A 16809-nucleotide genomic window follows, 5' to 3' on the forward strand; every position below is an offset into this window, starting at 1 on the left:
CAAAATTTGTATTTATTTATTTTTGCAGTAGACTGGTTTAAAATAACAGGATTAGATTTTTTTTTGTTGTTTTGTTTTGTTTACAATCTAAAAACAATTTACTACATAATGTGGAAATAATAAAAAATTGCAGCAATTAGCAAATAATATTTTTATTACTGTCCTAACATTCATCACACACACAACACCTGATATATCAGTGCACACAATACCTTTAAATGGGATCTTTATAATAACTTAAAACAAAAATAGAGCAAACCGTATAATAGATAAGCACACTTTTTTCCTGCACCCTTTACAGTGTGAATTTGTTTATTACATGGTCATTTGTATTGAACAAGCACGTTTATGGAGACATAAAAGTTACAAATGTTAGACAGCATGTAGTGAATTAACTGATTTACGATATTTGGTGAAACCGTATGTTTTGCACATATGTACTGTTGAAAAAAAAAATCTTATATTAATACATGGCTTGTTTTGTACTAATGCAGTACATTGATTTTCAATAGTTTATAAATAGGCACGAAATACGATTCCAAATTTGGAAATTTTCCTAACATTCACATTTTACTTCAGGTAAGTTGTAATGTGTCTTGTCAGTTGATTCTGATTCACAACCTTGTTTAATGGAAGAATTTATATTAAGATCAGATTAGCACTTTTTAAATAATTTTTTTAAACAGCATTTACTTTATAATCCAAAACAAAGTGTGAAGAATTTGGAGGATTCTGTGCAGGTACACTAATTAGAGACCTCCAAATGCAAAAATCTGGGCAAAGCTGAAGTGTTCTGACTGCCAACATGGAACAATTCCAAATCATCAAAGAAATTACTGAAGATATAACACTGGTCAGTTGCACTTTTGAACTGGCAAAGTAAAGCGCCAGCCACATAACCACGAGCATACTGTTCCTCCAGAGATGTAGTGGTGAGAAAAGACACAACACATTTTTTTCTGGAAGGCTTGTGTGCTCAGAGTCGCCTGAGGATCAGAAGATCTGCTGCTCAAAGAGAATCTTTTGGTAGCCTTGAGGAGGGGAATGGTAGAAGTCACTGAACTGGCAATCCAAAATTGCACTGTCATCCACTGCATGATGCGAAAAAACACAAAGAAATTATTTAGAACGTGTCATTCACAGTACTGAAATAACAATACAGTGCTTCTCATGCTGCCTGGTACCTCATCGTTGCTGAATTCTGATCATGCAAAATTATTTTCTGTAACAGCAGACAAATTATACTTCATGTGCTCGTTCTAATACGTTATTGTTTCTTTATTAGGAGCGCAATCACAAGTTCTTTTTTATGTCGGGTGCACATAACAGAAGTCTATTTATCTATAGGTTTTCTGTAGAATAGTCTTCAGAACAGAGTGCCTCGCACTTCCTGGTATCACAATCATACAGCCGGCTATGCATTTCTGTCTAAATAATTTCAAGGGAGATAAAAAATTATAAGCTGGCAAGTGAAAAACCAATTAGAATTGCTATAATGTACATAAAAATAAGAACTAGACTTATTTGTATAAAATGCAACTAGAAATAAATTGAAAAAGTATCGTTTTGTTAAAAGCATCGAGAATTGCAATTGTTAGCAAACTGCTATGAAATTATTGTACATTATTATTAGTAGTAATGTAAAAGTAAGTTCATTTGATGTACAGCATCCTGTCAAAGTCCTGTCTAGTTACCTACAAACACCACAAGCTACAAGGACAGACGGACAAAATATCTAAAACAACCTCATGTCTTCCTTTACATTATTCATACAATGTAAATAGTCCCAGATCAATAGTAATAATAATATAATAAACGTCATTATATTACATCTGTTTAACTTTCAAATCCAGATGCTCTACTACAGACAGGATAGTAAAGATTCATACAACAATGTAGCAAAATGCAGGAAATGCACAGTTGTACTCAATTTTAATATATTGTTCTTTTTTTGTTTTTTTGTTTACAAAGAAACCCTTTACAGACCCTATTCATGTTCCTGTTCTATAACTAGATTAGGCAGATAATCATTATATGCTTCTCATCAGTGTACTAAAAACTGCATTTCACTGAATAGTTCACTTTACAGGTTACAGTGATTAAAGTTCACTAATGCGATGGCTAGCTATTATTTTTTAAACTCCTAGTACAATGCTATTCAGCTAGCTGGCACTATTTAGCTACCTATTTTGGTTTAGCCACAGTAGACCTTTTTGCAGCTACAAAGCAATTCCATAATAGCAGCACACTATTTGCCCATTTAAGATAATCATTAATGTAAAGAATACATGTAAGATGTAGAAAATTTTGTAAAATCTAAGACACTAGTGCGAGTCACAAAAGAGGTATTAATCTTACTTAACACCTAATATAATATAAAATAAAATGCAATGAAATAAAATGACAACCGTACTTCCAGACCAGTGGGGGGGAATCACTCGTTTAAGCTCTTTATATACGTGTGAACAGAGATTCATAACATGATTTTTGCAGAAGAAACGTATATCTCAGAAAAAGCTTCAACAACATGCCGCCTCACCATATACTACTGGGAACACTGTTCCTCGAATGCCTGATGCTGGACAGTTCATGTTCTTCCCGTTCAGGTATAAATTCATCTCTACGTGGTCGTACGAAACGCCCTGCACATGAACAGAGACAAAATAATTAGATAAAAGGGGGGAAAAAAAAAAAAGTGCTTGAACAAATATATAATTATTCTGAATTGTTGGCAAATAGCTGAGGTATAATAAAAATAACTGTTAGTGGAAAACAAATAATAATAATAGTAATAATAATTATTATTTATTTATAGGTGCCTTACATCACACTCAAGGACACCTTTCAAACAATTAAAAATAACAGTTTAAAATAATGAAACACTATACAACCAAAAACACGTCCAAATGCAATGTCAATAATGCACCTGCCTGAAAAGATGTGTTTCCAAGCAAGATTAACTCCAGAGTGTTAAGAGACCACATACTGGATTTTATTACACTGAACAGATACTGATTATTCCCCCATACCCACACTCCCTGTGGTGTTTTATTCCTCACTAAGACATACGCTCTTTATTCAATTAGGTGTTGTCTATGGAATGTAATAAAATAATGTAAAAAAAAGAAAATGTATATTACTCATTATGAATATCATCTTTGCTTGTTGCTTCAGAAACTCACCACTACATCTCCTTCCTGTGGCAGGCTGTTAGCCGGTAAACGGTTCTTCTCCTCATTATTATGGTACACAGTACCATCTTGTCGAAGCACCAGGCTGTGTGCGTCTCTGCCCATTGGGACCTGGTTAAGATTAGCTTTCTTTGTAGCCACGCCTATACCCCAAACACCTAAAACAACCATAAGTGAAGTAGTTACCACACAACTTGAAGATGTGTCAATTAGATTAATAATTGTTGCTACTGAATTTTCTTTATCTGTGGTTGTGTCATGATATTTAATGGCTAATGTCATACATCTATTATTTTTTAATGTATATAAATGATATTATTTTTAACAATTATAATAGGGATCACAAGTCTGGGTAAAAACCTATATGAAAAGTTATAATAATACAATTAAAAATGCAGCGATATATTTTTTTTATATAAAAAAACAAGTATTCAAATTATTGGTTAATTTAAAATCAACCCCATAATTACTGGTACCCTTTAAAAGGTACCCAAAAAGACTATTAAATTCTCTGAATACAAAATAAATAAATAGACACAACTACTAAACAACTCAGTCTTTAAAAATGGCAACAAATCTGTAATGTATAATTAAAAAAAAAATTAAGAAAAATAAGACAAATATGAACAAAACAACAGTACAAAGAGACAGATAGTAAACACTGATCTAATTTTAGCTTTCGTGTGTGTGTCATTGCACAGCGATGTGTGTAAATTTTATTCAGACTGAAAACTTGTTGGAATGGTGTTTGGAAACACTGACTGAAGCTGATCCTCTCAGTGGACTTAGGAGCCATTTAATACTTTGACAGATGATCAAATGACAGCTGTCTTTGTTATTTAGTCTTCTGTCAGTTAAGTTTAGGTCTGACTCAAATCTCTGCAGGTTCGGCTATGACTAAAGCACGAATCATAACATTTTTAATCACAAAATCTTCTGGGAAATTATGAAACATGCACCAGAAATCTGCAGCATCTGCAATTATTTATTTATTATAAAAATGTAGCTGCCATTCAGTCATACAAGTTACTTCACAGTTTTAATTCAACCGCATGGCACCAGTGACGCTTTTCATGATGTGCCCTTGTATTTCTGACACAACAGTAGACAAGACAAGAAGAATAAAGTCAGACAAAGTCCATTAGATATCTGACCTCTTCTTGACTTGCTTTTAGTGCATACTATCAGTAAGCTCATTGGGAGGTACCATACCCCTCCATTACAGTGCATTCTAGATTAGTGAAACACGTGTGCACCTAAACTCACCTGTAGACTGAATCTTGAACTCAAAGTAGCTCTTGTTTTGATGAAGAGGAGCGGTGGCAAGGCAGGCCCCTGTGCCACATATTCTTCTTCCACTTTTTACTATAACGACATCAGTACCTGAAATACATATAAATATATGTCAGACATATTCACTGAAGCTTGGAAGTCAATAAGCACCACAATACACGCCAAGTAACCTGAGAGTAACTCTTCATAAATACAGATCAGTTTACAGAGTGCACTTACAAGCCACACACCAACTCAGCCTAAACAATTAATGCCTCTATTTTCTTTATTACTCCTCTATAATGTCATCTGGGCGTAAAAGCTTTCATCAAAGTCAACTCATCCCATTTCGTACCCATGTGATTAGTGTCCAGCTGCACCGTGGGCATCTCTTTCAGCGCGACGTGGCCGGAGCTTCCACGCTCGCAGCAGTCGAAACAGCACGAAAACAAACCCGCCATGATTATTATTCCAAATAAAACAAAACTACCTCTCACGAATAAACGTCTGAAAGGTCGTACTAAAAGTATTTCGTACTAAACTGTCCGTAATCTATACACATAAAAAAAAAGAATGTAATTTGTTTACTGTTCAGACTGATGTCATGTTGCACCCGGATTCACATCCGTACTTATAAATACCCGGAAATGACGTCACACGCAATGCAACACGGACAGACGATAAGCAGCGACCTCTAGTATCCAAAATTAGTTATTGAGATAATAATAATAATAATAAAAGTAATAATAATAATTTTGTTTTATTATATTTTATTCTTATGCAGGTTTTCTTTTACTCATTCTCCTTACTGTGTGAATAAAAAATTATTATAATTATAAATACTTTTGTTGTGTAAAAACAAAATAACCACAACAACAATTATAATAGTTATAATTATAATAACAATAAATACAAGCATTGACCAGGTTGTAAGCAATACTACACAAATTGATGTGCAAAAAATAATCAAACCGTTACTCAATGTAGAAATGTGAGTTATGTCTAAATGCAAAGCTTTTTACACACAACCCAAAGTAATTATAAGTATTAATTATTTTATTCACACAATAAGGTGAATGATTAAGAATGACATCTGCATTAATGCAAAGGACTGGATTATTCACCTGCTTTTATATGATTTGTGTATGCTTCAGAGATGGTGACAAAACCGAGGAAAGATTTTAAAGAGTCAGTCACATGGAAGAGTGTGTGTGTGTGTGTGTGTGTGTGTGTGTGTGTGTGTGTGTGTGTGTGTGTGTGTGTGTGTGTGTGTGTGTGTGTGTGTGTGTGTGTGTGTGTGTGTGTGTGCGCGCGTAATGCTTTACTTGATAAGTTTTGCATGGCAACAACACCTCTTGGGGAACTACTAAGGGGGAAAAAAAGTCCAACAACTCACCTTTAGATGGCTGTGTCTCTATTAAATCAAACTATGTAGAGACCAGTCACTGCACTGTGGCGTGTTTTGCGCGCATGCAGTATTGAAAAGCGACATTTGAAACACTATTTCTGCCCAACTTTCACTCCAGGAATAATATTTTTGGGTGAAATCTGCACGGCAACAGTCGCCATGATGACGCTCGAGAAGCGCCCTGGTAACTGGCGCGCGCCGTTTCTGTCCAATAGAAGCGCGCTGCGCTTCACCCCGCGCGGACACCGAGCCTCAAACTGCGACCAGAGGTGTGTGTGTGCGTGTGTGTGCGTTTACGTATGTTTTTTTCCATTTTCTTTCGGGATTTCCAGTTTCAGCTACGGTTAAATACAAATAGCCTTTCTGGCTACCAGTAAGCAGATGGCAAGGTAAATGGACCAGGACAAGGTACAGTAGGTCGGTGCTGTGTGATGATGTGTTTGATGTGAACGTTATATCTTTTCCAGGTTGCATGCATCTATCTATCTATCTATCTATCTATCTATCTATCTATCTATCTATCTATCTATCTATCTATCTATCTATCTATCTATCTATCTATCTATCTATCTATCTGTACCTCTTGTTAGATGATAATGATGATGATGATGTGGCAGCTGAAAGATGTTGTCAAGTTACGTTGTCAGAGTTATTTCGAGAAAGTCGAGAAACACGAGGTTTTGTAGGAACCTTTGTCTTTTGAGTTGCACTGGACCTGACGTCATCTAAAGATTATTAGTTACATCTCTCATCAGCCTGCTTTAGGGCTCTTGGTGCCATGTCAGCATAAAAAAAAACAACAACACCAGGTTATACCCAAGCCTGAATCTCGATCTCTTGCTCTTCCAAGACATCTGTGTAAAATATATGCACTTTCTTTAAAATCAGCTTTACTTCCTGAATTTCGTAAAGACTTGACTAAAAAAAACACGATGGGTTTTTTTGACGTATGGAGTCTTTTACATTAACTATTCAGTATATTTTCGTATTCTCATAGTTTTAAAAAAATGCGATCCTAGACCTTTTCAGTGAAGCTCCTTAAACGTGCACACTGCTCACAAATATCTAAAAAGGTTCAGGCTGAAAAGTTGCAGGTGTGGACACGACAGTCTTATTTTCATTTGATTTCTGCATGTAGAATATGTAGATTTGATGAACTCCGGGTAGCATCACATCTGCGTGTAAACGCGGTGTAAAGCATGCACGGTTTTATGCACATGCATAAAAAAAGAGAGAACGAACCGAATCGAAAAGGCGCGCGCAAAAAGAAACGGAATTAACCCTTGCGCGCGCGCGCTTCTCTCTCTCTCTCTCTCTCTCTCTCTCTCTCTCTCTCTCTCTCAGTGAGAGCTGAGTCATCATCTCTGAAAAGAGGACATCTCGTTTTCCTCACTGCAACCATTATTCATATGTATTTAAACAGACATTATGGCACATTCAATTGCACAAGGAATTTAGACCATGCCATAATCTAAGAGTGACTTTCTAAGAAAACAGCTATAGCGGCTCCCCTTCGGTTTTATGCTTCCAGATGAAGGGTATCTCCCATACCTTTTGCCTGGACGATAGTTGTCGCTTGTAGAATAAAGCTGAAGTTTGCAGCTGGATGGTACCAAATCAGAAATAAGAAAAAGTACAAGATGATTCCCAGAGTGTCTTGGACACGAGCATGATACAAGTTGTGTAAATAACTGTGAAATACATAATGAATACTTGGACTTAGTGTTTGAATTTGCTGTTTACTCAAACCTTATGAGTATTATCTTCTCCCTTAAACAGACCTGAATCCAATCTGACAGTTTTACAGTGACTACCTTATTCTATTTCCTTATCCAGTAGTTTTATTTGTAGAGTTTCACAGAATACTGAATACACAGAATACTGGACTGCACCTCTGCACCAGTTCATGTCTTTGGGATTTAATTAGTGTTGATCAGCACCCTATAGGTAAAAGTACCGCACTAAAGCACTAAAACTACCAAAGATAAAGAAAAACAAAAAACAAAAAAACAACAAGAATAGAAGCTTTTTTTGACAGTGTATTAAGGATCAGTACAATTAATGATCTCAGTAATTTGATCCTTCATCTGTTCCTTGCATGTCACTGCTGGTGATTTGGTTTTGTTTAGCATGTCTGTAGTGTTGCTTGGTAATTGTTAAACACCTTTCGAGTGCGTCAGCTGATAACAGGTCCGTGATACTCGACAAATACTGCATACAAAAATGAAAGGCCAGGATTTGATCACTTTTAACGTTGGAGGACAAATTTTCACCACCAAGGTATCGACCATCAGAAGACACCCAAAGTCAAGATTTGCTCGTATGATAGATGACGTCGATCCTGAATTTAAAGTTGTAAACAGCCAAGTGTTTATTGACAGAGACTGGGGATTGTTTCGGTTTATACTGGAGTATGTGAGAACCGGACGAATCACTTTATCAGGTGAATTTGAGACCGAGGAACTGCTGCGTGAGGCTGAATTCTACAACATCAGCGCTCTGGCCGATTTTCTGCGCAGCAACAACTGCCATGCGAAGAACGAAATCCTTGAGCTTCGCTTTGTCATTCAAGATCCTCAAAGTTTCTTTAGGGTGTTTAGTTCCAAGAGCACAACACTTGATGTGCTAGCCTCAAGAATATCAGTGTTCATCGAGCAACCCACAGATCTCACTAAGAATGTGATGGAGTGTCTTCCAGTGGATCGACCCTCCCACCATTACCTGGTTTTTCAGTGTGGTGCTGCTGACTGCTCAGATGGAAAACAGTTGTCTGCAAGGTGAGGTGAGAAAATGTAAACTTGCATTGCGGACGATATTGTATAATGTTGCATTACATGATTTCATATTATATCTAAATTAATATATGTAAGAATTGGTACTTAACCTATTCTATATATATATATATATACAGTGAGGAAAATAAGTATTTGAACACCCTGCTATTTTGCAAGTTCTCCCACTTAGAAATCATGGAGGGGTCTGAAATTGTCATCGTAGGTGCATGTCCACTGTGAGAGACATAATCTAAAAAAAAAAATCCAGAAATCACAATATATGATTTTTAAACTATTTATTTGTATGATACAGCTGCAAATAAGTATTTGAACACCTGTCTATCAGCTAGAATTCTGACCCTCAAAGACCTGTTAGTCTGCCTTTAAAATGTCCACCTCCACTACATTTGTTATCCTAAATTAGATTCAACTGTTTGAGGTCGTTAGCTGCATAAAGACACCTGTCCACCCCATACAATCAGTAAGAATCCAACTACTAACATGGACAAGACCAAAGAGCTGTCCAAAGACACTAGGGACAAAATTGTACACCTCCACAAGGCTGGAAAGGGCTACGGGGAAATTGCCAAGCAGCTTGGTGAAAAAAGGTCCACTGTTGAAGCAATCATTAAAAAATGGAAGAAGCTAAACATGACTGTCAATCTCCCTCGGACTGGGGCTCCATGCAAGATCTCACCTCGTGGGGTCTCAATGATCCTAAGGAAGATGAGAAATCAGCCCAGAACTACACAGGAGGAGCTGATCAACGGCCTGAAAAGAGCTGGGACCACCGTTTCCAAGGTTACTGTTGGTAATACACTAAAACGTCATGGTTTGAAATCATGCATGGTACGGAAGGTTCCCCTGCTTAAACCAGCACATGTCCAGGCACGTCTTAAGTTTGCCAATGACCATTTGGATGATCCAGAGGAGTCATGGGAGAAAGTCATGTGGTCAGATGAGACCAAAATATAACTTTTGGGTCATAATTCCACTAAACATGTTTGAAGGAAGAAAAATGATGAGTACCATCCCAAGAACACCATCCCTACTGTGAAGCATGGGGGTGGTAGCATCATGCTTTGGGGGTGTATTTCTGCACATGGGACAGGGCGACTGCACTGTATTAAGGAAAGAATGACAGGGGCCATGTATTGCGAGATTTTGGGGAACAACCTCCTTTCCTCAGTTAGAGCATTGAAGATGGGTCGAGGCTGGGTCTTCCAACATGACAATGACCTGAAGCACACAGCCAGGATAACCAAGGAGTGGCTCTGTAAGAAGCATATCAAGGTTCTGGCGTGGCCTAGCCAGTCTCCAGACCTAAACCCAATAGAGAATCTTTGGAGGGAGCTTAAAGTCCGTGTTTCCCAGTGTCAGGCCAGAAACCTGACTGATCTAGAGAAGATCTGTTTGGAGGAGTGGGCCAAAATCCCTCCTGCAGTGTTTGTAAACCTGGTAAAAAACTACAGGAAACGTTTGACCTCTGTAATTGCAAACAAAGGCTCCTGTACCAAATATTAACACTGACTTTCTCAGGTGTTCAAATACTTATTTGCAGCTGCATCATACAAATAAATAGTTTAAAAATCATATATTGTGATTTTTGGATTTTTTTTTTAGATTATGTCTCTCACAGTGGACATGCACCTACGATGACAATTTCAGACTCCTCCATGATTTCTAAGTGGGAGAACTTGCAAAATAGTAGGGTGTTCAAATACTTATTTTCCTCACTGTATATATATATATATATATATATATATATATGTATATATATATATATATATATATATATATATATATATATATATATATAAGCTGGTTACAGGTAACTTGTGCAAGCACATCTGTTTTCCCATCTTTCTTTTACAGATATGTCACCATTAAGCCAGACGAACGAAAACTCCTCAATGCCGCAAACGTTCTTGGGCTGATGGTGGACACGATTCTAAGCGAGGGATTTCGCCTAATCAGCACCCGCACCGTTTCTCCAGAGGAGAAAATTGAGTGTTACACATTTGAGAGAAGGGGGACTCGAAATATTTTTATCACCGACCCCTATAAAGTGGATGAAGCACCTGTATCAAAACAAACAGAGAAAAGTACAAAAAAGGTCAAATCTCAAAAATGATAAAATCATAAAAACATCAAAAATCCCTGATAGAAAAAAAAATCACCAGCCAACGTGAGAACCGGAGGTAATTTGAGGTTTCCCAGAAGATGGCGATGCTGTGTTATTTAGGGCATGATGCATTTGCTAAAAAAATAACAAATATTAAATATAATTTTATTAATTGGGACAATAATGTAATGTTTTGAAAAACCACCAGTAATTTATATGACTTTTTTCAATGCTAATTCCTTAGACTGTCTAATAATGTTTCAGTTTTTCTATTCCATGTTGTTTGCATGACAAGAAGTTAGTCATGATGTATTCTTTGTTAAAATAAATTACAGCATATTCGTGTAACATCATAGCTTTCTATACTATAGTGATCATATTTGATGTGCAGAGCAAGACAACCAATTATAAACAAGTTCATCTTTATTTGGATGTGACTTTATTTTTAATTCACAATAAATCATCTGTACAACAATTACATAGCAATCTGTCATTGAATTATGAATGCAGAGTAATCATTTTTTTGAATGAAAGGTTATGGCCTTTATACGTGTATTTATACATATGCAATATACTTCTAATCAATTCAGGCTACTTGTGCAAACAAAATCTCACGTTAACTGCTACATTCTTAAAAAACACTGGCAGTAATCAGGGTGCTGAAAGAGGCCTGCTCAGACTTCATATTTCACGGTTGTTGGCATGATAAAGTCAAGAGATGTGACCTACCTCCTCTTTCCCCTCTCTGTGGATGAGACCTGTGCGGCGCGAGCGGACGCAGAGAGGAGTGGACGGTAAACGGCCCGCCTAACTTCAGCAGCACGGTCAATACTGGAGGATTCACTATTGGTTTAACTCCAATATTTACGTGCTGCTACAGCCAGGCAGCCAGTCGCGGCGATGGTCAGGAGCCACGCACGCACGCGCGCGCTCGCGCACACGCACACACACACACACACACACACACAGAGACGTTCACCAGGCTACCGTTTTGCATACTTTCCTTTCCTTTTTCATTCCCCCGGTGAAACGCGCTCGTCCCGGCGTTGCTGCCGCAGCACAGCACGGCCTGCACCCTCTTTAATAAAAAACTCACAAACCATTCTGTGCTGCTATGGCACCGCCAGGGCAAACCCCCCCCCCCCCCCCCCCCGCCACGCGCATGCGCACTCGCGCGCGACCGTAAACACAGACGCGCTCTCTCTCGCTCTCCTCCTCTGGTCCCCGCGCGCGCAACCGGATAGACCGAAGCTTCCAAACCCTGCAAACACAAAAACCAGAATTATTAGACAAAAAAAGAGGGTAAAAAGTACCGGTGTCGAGTTGATTTATTTTAAGACGCAGTAAAAGAAAACGGAGAGTAAATGCATAGGAGGACTGGTGCACGGCGCGCGCGCCAACATCGCCAAAAGCCCGAGATGCGACCTCTGTATACAACGAATGAGTGAATAGTCACGGTGGTGATTCGGTTAGGTATTAAAACGCGTCCTGACGTTAAACACGACGTGCACAATTATATATGAAAGTGGTCTTTCACGTCCAATTAAGGAATAAATTCGATTCAATCAAGTAACCTGAGAAAAAATGCGTTACATGTTGTGTTGTAATACACTTTTTGTAACAATGCATTGCACTATGAGTGAGTGAGAGAGAGAGAGAGAGAGAGAGAGAGAGAGAGAGAGAGAGAGAGAGAGAGAGAGAGAGAAGAAGAAATAGTCAGAACATCATTTTGCAAAATAAACTTCAGCTGTGAACATACTTTAATTTTTTTTCTACTGCTGCTTGATTTTTTTGTGTATGACTCAGAAATAAATCAGGCTTGTGTAATATAAAATAGCCTTTGCCACTAGACATGATCTTAATCCATTAAAACACACACACACACACACACACACACACACACACACACACACACACACACACACACACACACACACACACACACACAGGCTGTATGGAAAGTAAAATGAACTGGACATGCAGGTGTGTTAATAAACTCTAGTACAGGTTTGACAGCAGGATTTAAAAAGATCAGATCGTTCTCTAGAGTTCATGAACATCCAAACATAGTGACATGTCCTGTATCTGTAAAGAGTTATAACCTTTATTTAAAGCCCTGCTGCACCAACACAGTCTGTCCCAAAAACAAACAAACAAAAAAATTATAATAATTAAAAATATTATTTGTATTAATTAATGAGTATTTAAAACAAATAAAGGACACTAAAAGCATTTTTCAATTGGAATCATATTATAATAAAAATAATAATAATAACACAAAATAAGTTATTGCATTATATCTGGTAGTTTTAAAATGGTGTCTATTTATCAGTACTGCTTTTACATGTCATGTAAATAACTGATAACACCACACACACACACACACACACACACACACACACACACACACACACACACACACACACACACACACACTTTTTGCCTAAAGGCATTCCCTGCCTTTGCCTACCAACTGTTCACTACCACAGAAATAACAAAAGCAAGCTTAACACACAAGAGCACACCTGTATTTAAAATAATTACGAATAAAAAAAAAGCCTTACTAAACAAACAGACTAACTAAACAAGCCTGGCAGGTTTTACAAATTGTGGTGTCATGGTGTAAAAAAAGTTTCTAATTAATTACCTTGTAAATGTCAAAATAATTTTAATATGTCTTGTAGAATCGTAATATCATACCGAACCAATATTCTTTTCATTACTGTTCATACTCCACATTGTCTGAACGATACACTACATCTGTTTCGGTGTCGTGAGTGACAATTGTGTAAACCGGTGTGTGTTTTGTGTAGTTAAATCTGACAGGGGAAAACACTGTAAAATTATGTAGAACAAAAAAAAAATACCGTAAATAAAAAAAAGAAGGCTAATGTGGTCGGTTTCCTTGGTACTATTCCATGATACAGATAAATTACAGCATTTACATGGACTTCACATACCCCCACCCCCCCACCCACCCCCCTGCCTCTTTGAGAAAGCAGCAATTACAATTACATAATCTACTCAGTGAAATGTCTTGATGTTCCAACATGCATCAGACATCCAATCTCACTCACTGTTCACCAATAGCTGATAGTTATGTTGTTTTTGGTATATTTTTGGATGCTCTATTTTTGTACATGTGGCAATAGACAAAAACCATTGAATATTTTGTGGCTGCTCAGGAATCTTGAACACACACATATATAAACACACACATCTACATATGTTTTAGAGAAATTAGCTACTTATCTAAATTATCTACTTACCATGGCAAGATTTGGAGATGCCAATGTCTTGAATTGTGGATTGTCGATGGCTAGAATTGTGTGTAACCGCTCACTTTAATTGTTCTGTGGAAAAGACAAAATAAAACACATTACTGAATTGCATGTACTGGCATTACTGGTGTGTCAGGCTGCTACTGTTTAGTGACTGGCTAATTTCTGTTTTCACTACTTTTACAGCTACATGTGGCGTTAACACGTGAAGTAAATAGTTTTCAACAATTGTGGTATGCACGATTACAATGAATCAAGGTTTTATAGTTTCTATGCGCCTGAATGTGTTTGGTGGTGGGTACGTGTGAAAACATTTTTACTGTTCTTTAATCATTTTCTTTGTTTAGAAATGAAGTATCTCATAATGTAGATTATTATTTTTTTTTTTTAACTAATCAACACCTTTCTGCTTTGTGCTTAGTGACACAGTAATATAGCTCTTTAGAGAAACTTTAAACAGACTAACTTCGAAATGAATTTTTTTTTTTGACTCAATAAGCCAAAAAGTTTACAAATCTGGTACAAACTGATGAACCGAAGCAAACTTTAAAAAAATCTCTTTTAATAGATTTCAAATCTCCAACCTCAAAATCACCTTTAATACAATCCTGCCTTCAAAAATGTTTTAAAACAAGTTGGATCACGTGGATTATATCCTGTGTTTATGCATTTATTAACCAGCAGCTGTGAAACCCAACCATTAAGACAAACATCAGGGTGCGAAAATGTGTTGCCAAATATTTTACCACTATATTAACGTAATCCACACCCATGCAAAATAATAATAATAATATCAACATTTTAATAAATAATAACAATAAATATAAAATAATAAAATCAGATCGGACGGTTTGTAAAAATTCATGCTGCATTTAAACCCAGGTACTGAGAGCCGGGTGTGTTTAGGTTTGTAACTCTGTATGTCAAAGCTTACACAAAAAAAAAAAAAAAAAAAAAAAAAAAATACTTCCTACCACAAAAAGGGAAGTTGCTACAGTAAAGTCATAAGCAAAGTCATAAGCAAAGAGGACAACATGTTACAATGCACCGAGTGTCTCAGAGTGTGACTTGTGCATGCACATGCAGGTGTGTGTGTGTGTGTGTGTGTGTGTGTGTGTGTGTGTGTGACATCAGTTTTTTATGTAGTATTAACAAGTTACCAAATGCTATTAAAGAACAACAATGTCGAAATCATCATTAAAAAAGTATCAAACTTTCTATTTATTCTGATCTTTTCCCAAACTGTACCACTTTCCCTTTTTTCAAACAATACAAAAAGAAAAAAGAAAAAAAAGAAAGAAAACAGAGAGAGCAAAATAAAGCTAACATTTTTTTTTTAATCAACAAATTAATTTTTATTTGCATTATAATCTGTAAACACAGGGCCCTCAGGTGCTTTCAGTCCCAGCAGTCATCACACACACACACACACACACACACACACACACACACACACACACACACACACACACACACACACACACACACACACACACACACACACCACAAAGGCAAAGTCAAAGCCAGGCCAAGTCCAAGTATCAAGCACCGTTTACCTTAGTAACATCTAAGAAAAGGGGGGGAGTCCTGACAGACAGCACGTGCTGTACTGAGGACAGCACTAACGCAGCATGCTTACATCAGAGCCACATGTTCCTCAGAGCACACGCAGCTCTGTAATTGGCAATCACGTCGAGACTTTCACTGCTGCACTTCACTCACCGAAAAACACACTTGAAGGGCCAAAACCTCCAAAGCAAATGATGAGTTCACAGACAACCAACTTGTGCAACCGAGCCTCACCCCCACCCTGCTGACCTTCAAAGGCTTCCCACTCTCGATACTTTATGGCCTTTAAAATAACATGCAAATCTTTTTAATGTTCAAGCTACTTTAACCAACTTCCTCGGATTCTACACACATTCCTACTTAAAATATATTTTAAAACAGAAAGAGGAAAAAAAAGATCTCAGACTAGTGACAAATTGCACTGGAGCATTTGACTTGAAAAAAGAAAAAGGGGTTTAAATATAAAATGTTTATGGGCACATAAAAAAAACAAGACAATAATACAACTCAAGACAAAAAGCTTTGCTTGAACAGTCTATATTATTTACAAGAGAGGCTTCCTCTCAAAGGGAGATTATAATGTGATCCCTTTGATGTGAACACAGCCTTTAGAGCTTAAACCTAATGTCACAAACCAGAGAGCCATATACATGTAGACAGTGGTGCTTTATTACCAGCAATGAGACCAATCTTTATTATTAAAATTATTAACTTTATAAAATAAAAATTAAATCTAACTTTACATACATAGACCCTAGTCAATATATGGATCACGCTATATATATATATATATATATATATATATATATATATATATATATATATATATATATATATATATATATATAAAATAATAATAATTTTTTTGTTGCTGCTTTGTTTACTGCAATTTGTGTGGCAAAGGTGTGTCATTTATTTTTTTTACACCATCTCCATTTCATCCAATACGACTGTTTCATCACTTTGCACAATATACAAATTATTTTAAGTCCTCGTCTAGAAAACAATCTGAGTCAATCCTATTTTATGTCACACGTATATGGTTTTTGTTTTACTCACTCTCATATACAAAAAGGAAAATACCTAAGAATATAGCTACGATGCCAAAATTTGAGGTCACCGAACATTTTTTTTTTTTTGTGCAGGTAGGCGGTAAATCATATTTCGGCTACTAGCAATACAGAAATGA

General features: G+C 36.8%; 3 protein-coding genes across 6 annotated transcripts in view; 1 reads left to right on the top strand and 2 right to left on the bottom strand.

The window, feature by feature from the left end:
• Positions 1 to 16809, bottom strand: part of setd4 (SET domain containing 4) — a 493820-nt gene that overhangs the window by 230337 nt on the left and 246674 nt on the right. The window lies entirely within an intron of this gene.
• spryd7a (SPRY domain containing 7a) lies at positions 137 to 5133 on the bottom strand. 2 transcript variants are annotated; one of them, XR_014530521.1, is made up of 5 exons: positions 4819 to 5133; positions 4458 to 4574; positions 3183 to 3349; positions 2151 to 2642; positions 137 to 1945 (listed from the first exon to the last, which is right to left on the bottom strand). XR_014530521.1 is itself a non-coding variant. In XM_083523163.1 (5 exons), the coding sequence occupies exons 1-5, from the start codon at positions 4922 to 4924 to the stop codon at positions 994 to 996; spliced, it is 591 nt and encodes a 196-aa protein (XP_083379289.1). In that variant the 5' UTR covers positions 4925 to 5122; the 3' UTR covers positions 137 to 993. The 2 variants fall into 2 exon arrangements, 1 of the variants encoding a protein (XP_083379289.1); XM_083523163.1 differs by having other exon boundaries at positions 137 to 1091; positions 2540 to 2642; positions 4819 to 5122.
• LOC310716176 (putative potassium channel regulatory protein) lies at positions 5385 to 11248 on the top strand. Of its 3 annotated transcripts, none has more exons than XM_083523160.1 (3): positions 5385 to 6140; positions 8253 to 8648; positions 10521 to 11248. In XM_083523160.1, the coding sequence occupies exons 1-3, from the start codon at positions 6031 to 6033 to the stop codon at positions 10777 to 10779; spliced, it is 765 nt and encodes a 254-aa protein (XP_083379286.1). In that variant the 5' UTR covers positions 5385 to 6030; the 3' UTR covers positions 10780 to 11248. The 3 variants fall into 3 exon arrangements, with proteins under 3 accessions (XP_083379286.1, XP_083379287.1, XP_083379285.1); XM_083523161.1 differs by having other exon boundaries at positions 6123 to 6260; XM_083523159.1 differs by lacking the exon at positions 5385 to 6140 and adding an exon at positions 6147 to 6279 and having other exon boundaries at positions 7403 to 8648.

This window comes from Silurus aristotelis, assembly GCF_946808225.1.
Source record: "Silurus aristotelis genome assembly, chromosome: 20".
Classification (NCBI taxonomy): Eukaryota; Metazoa; Chordata; class Actinopteri; order Siluriformes; family Siluridae; genus Silurus; species Silurus aristotelis.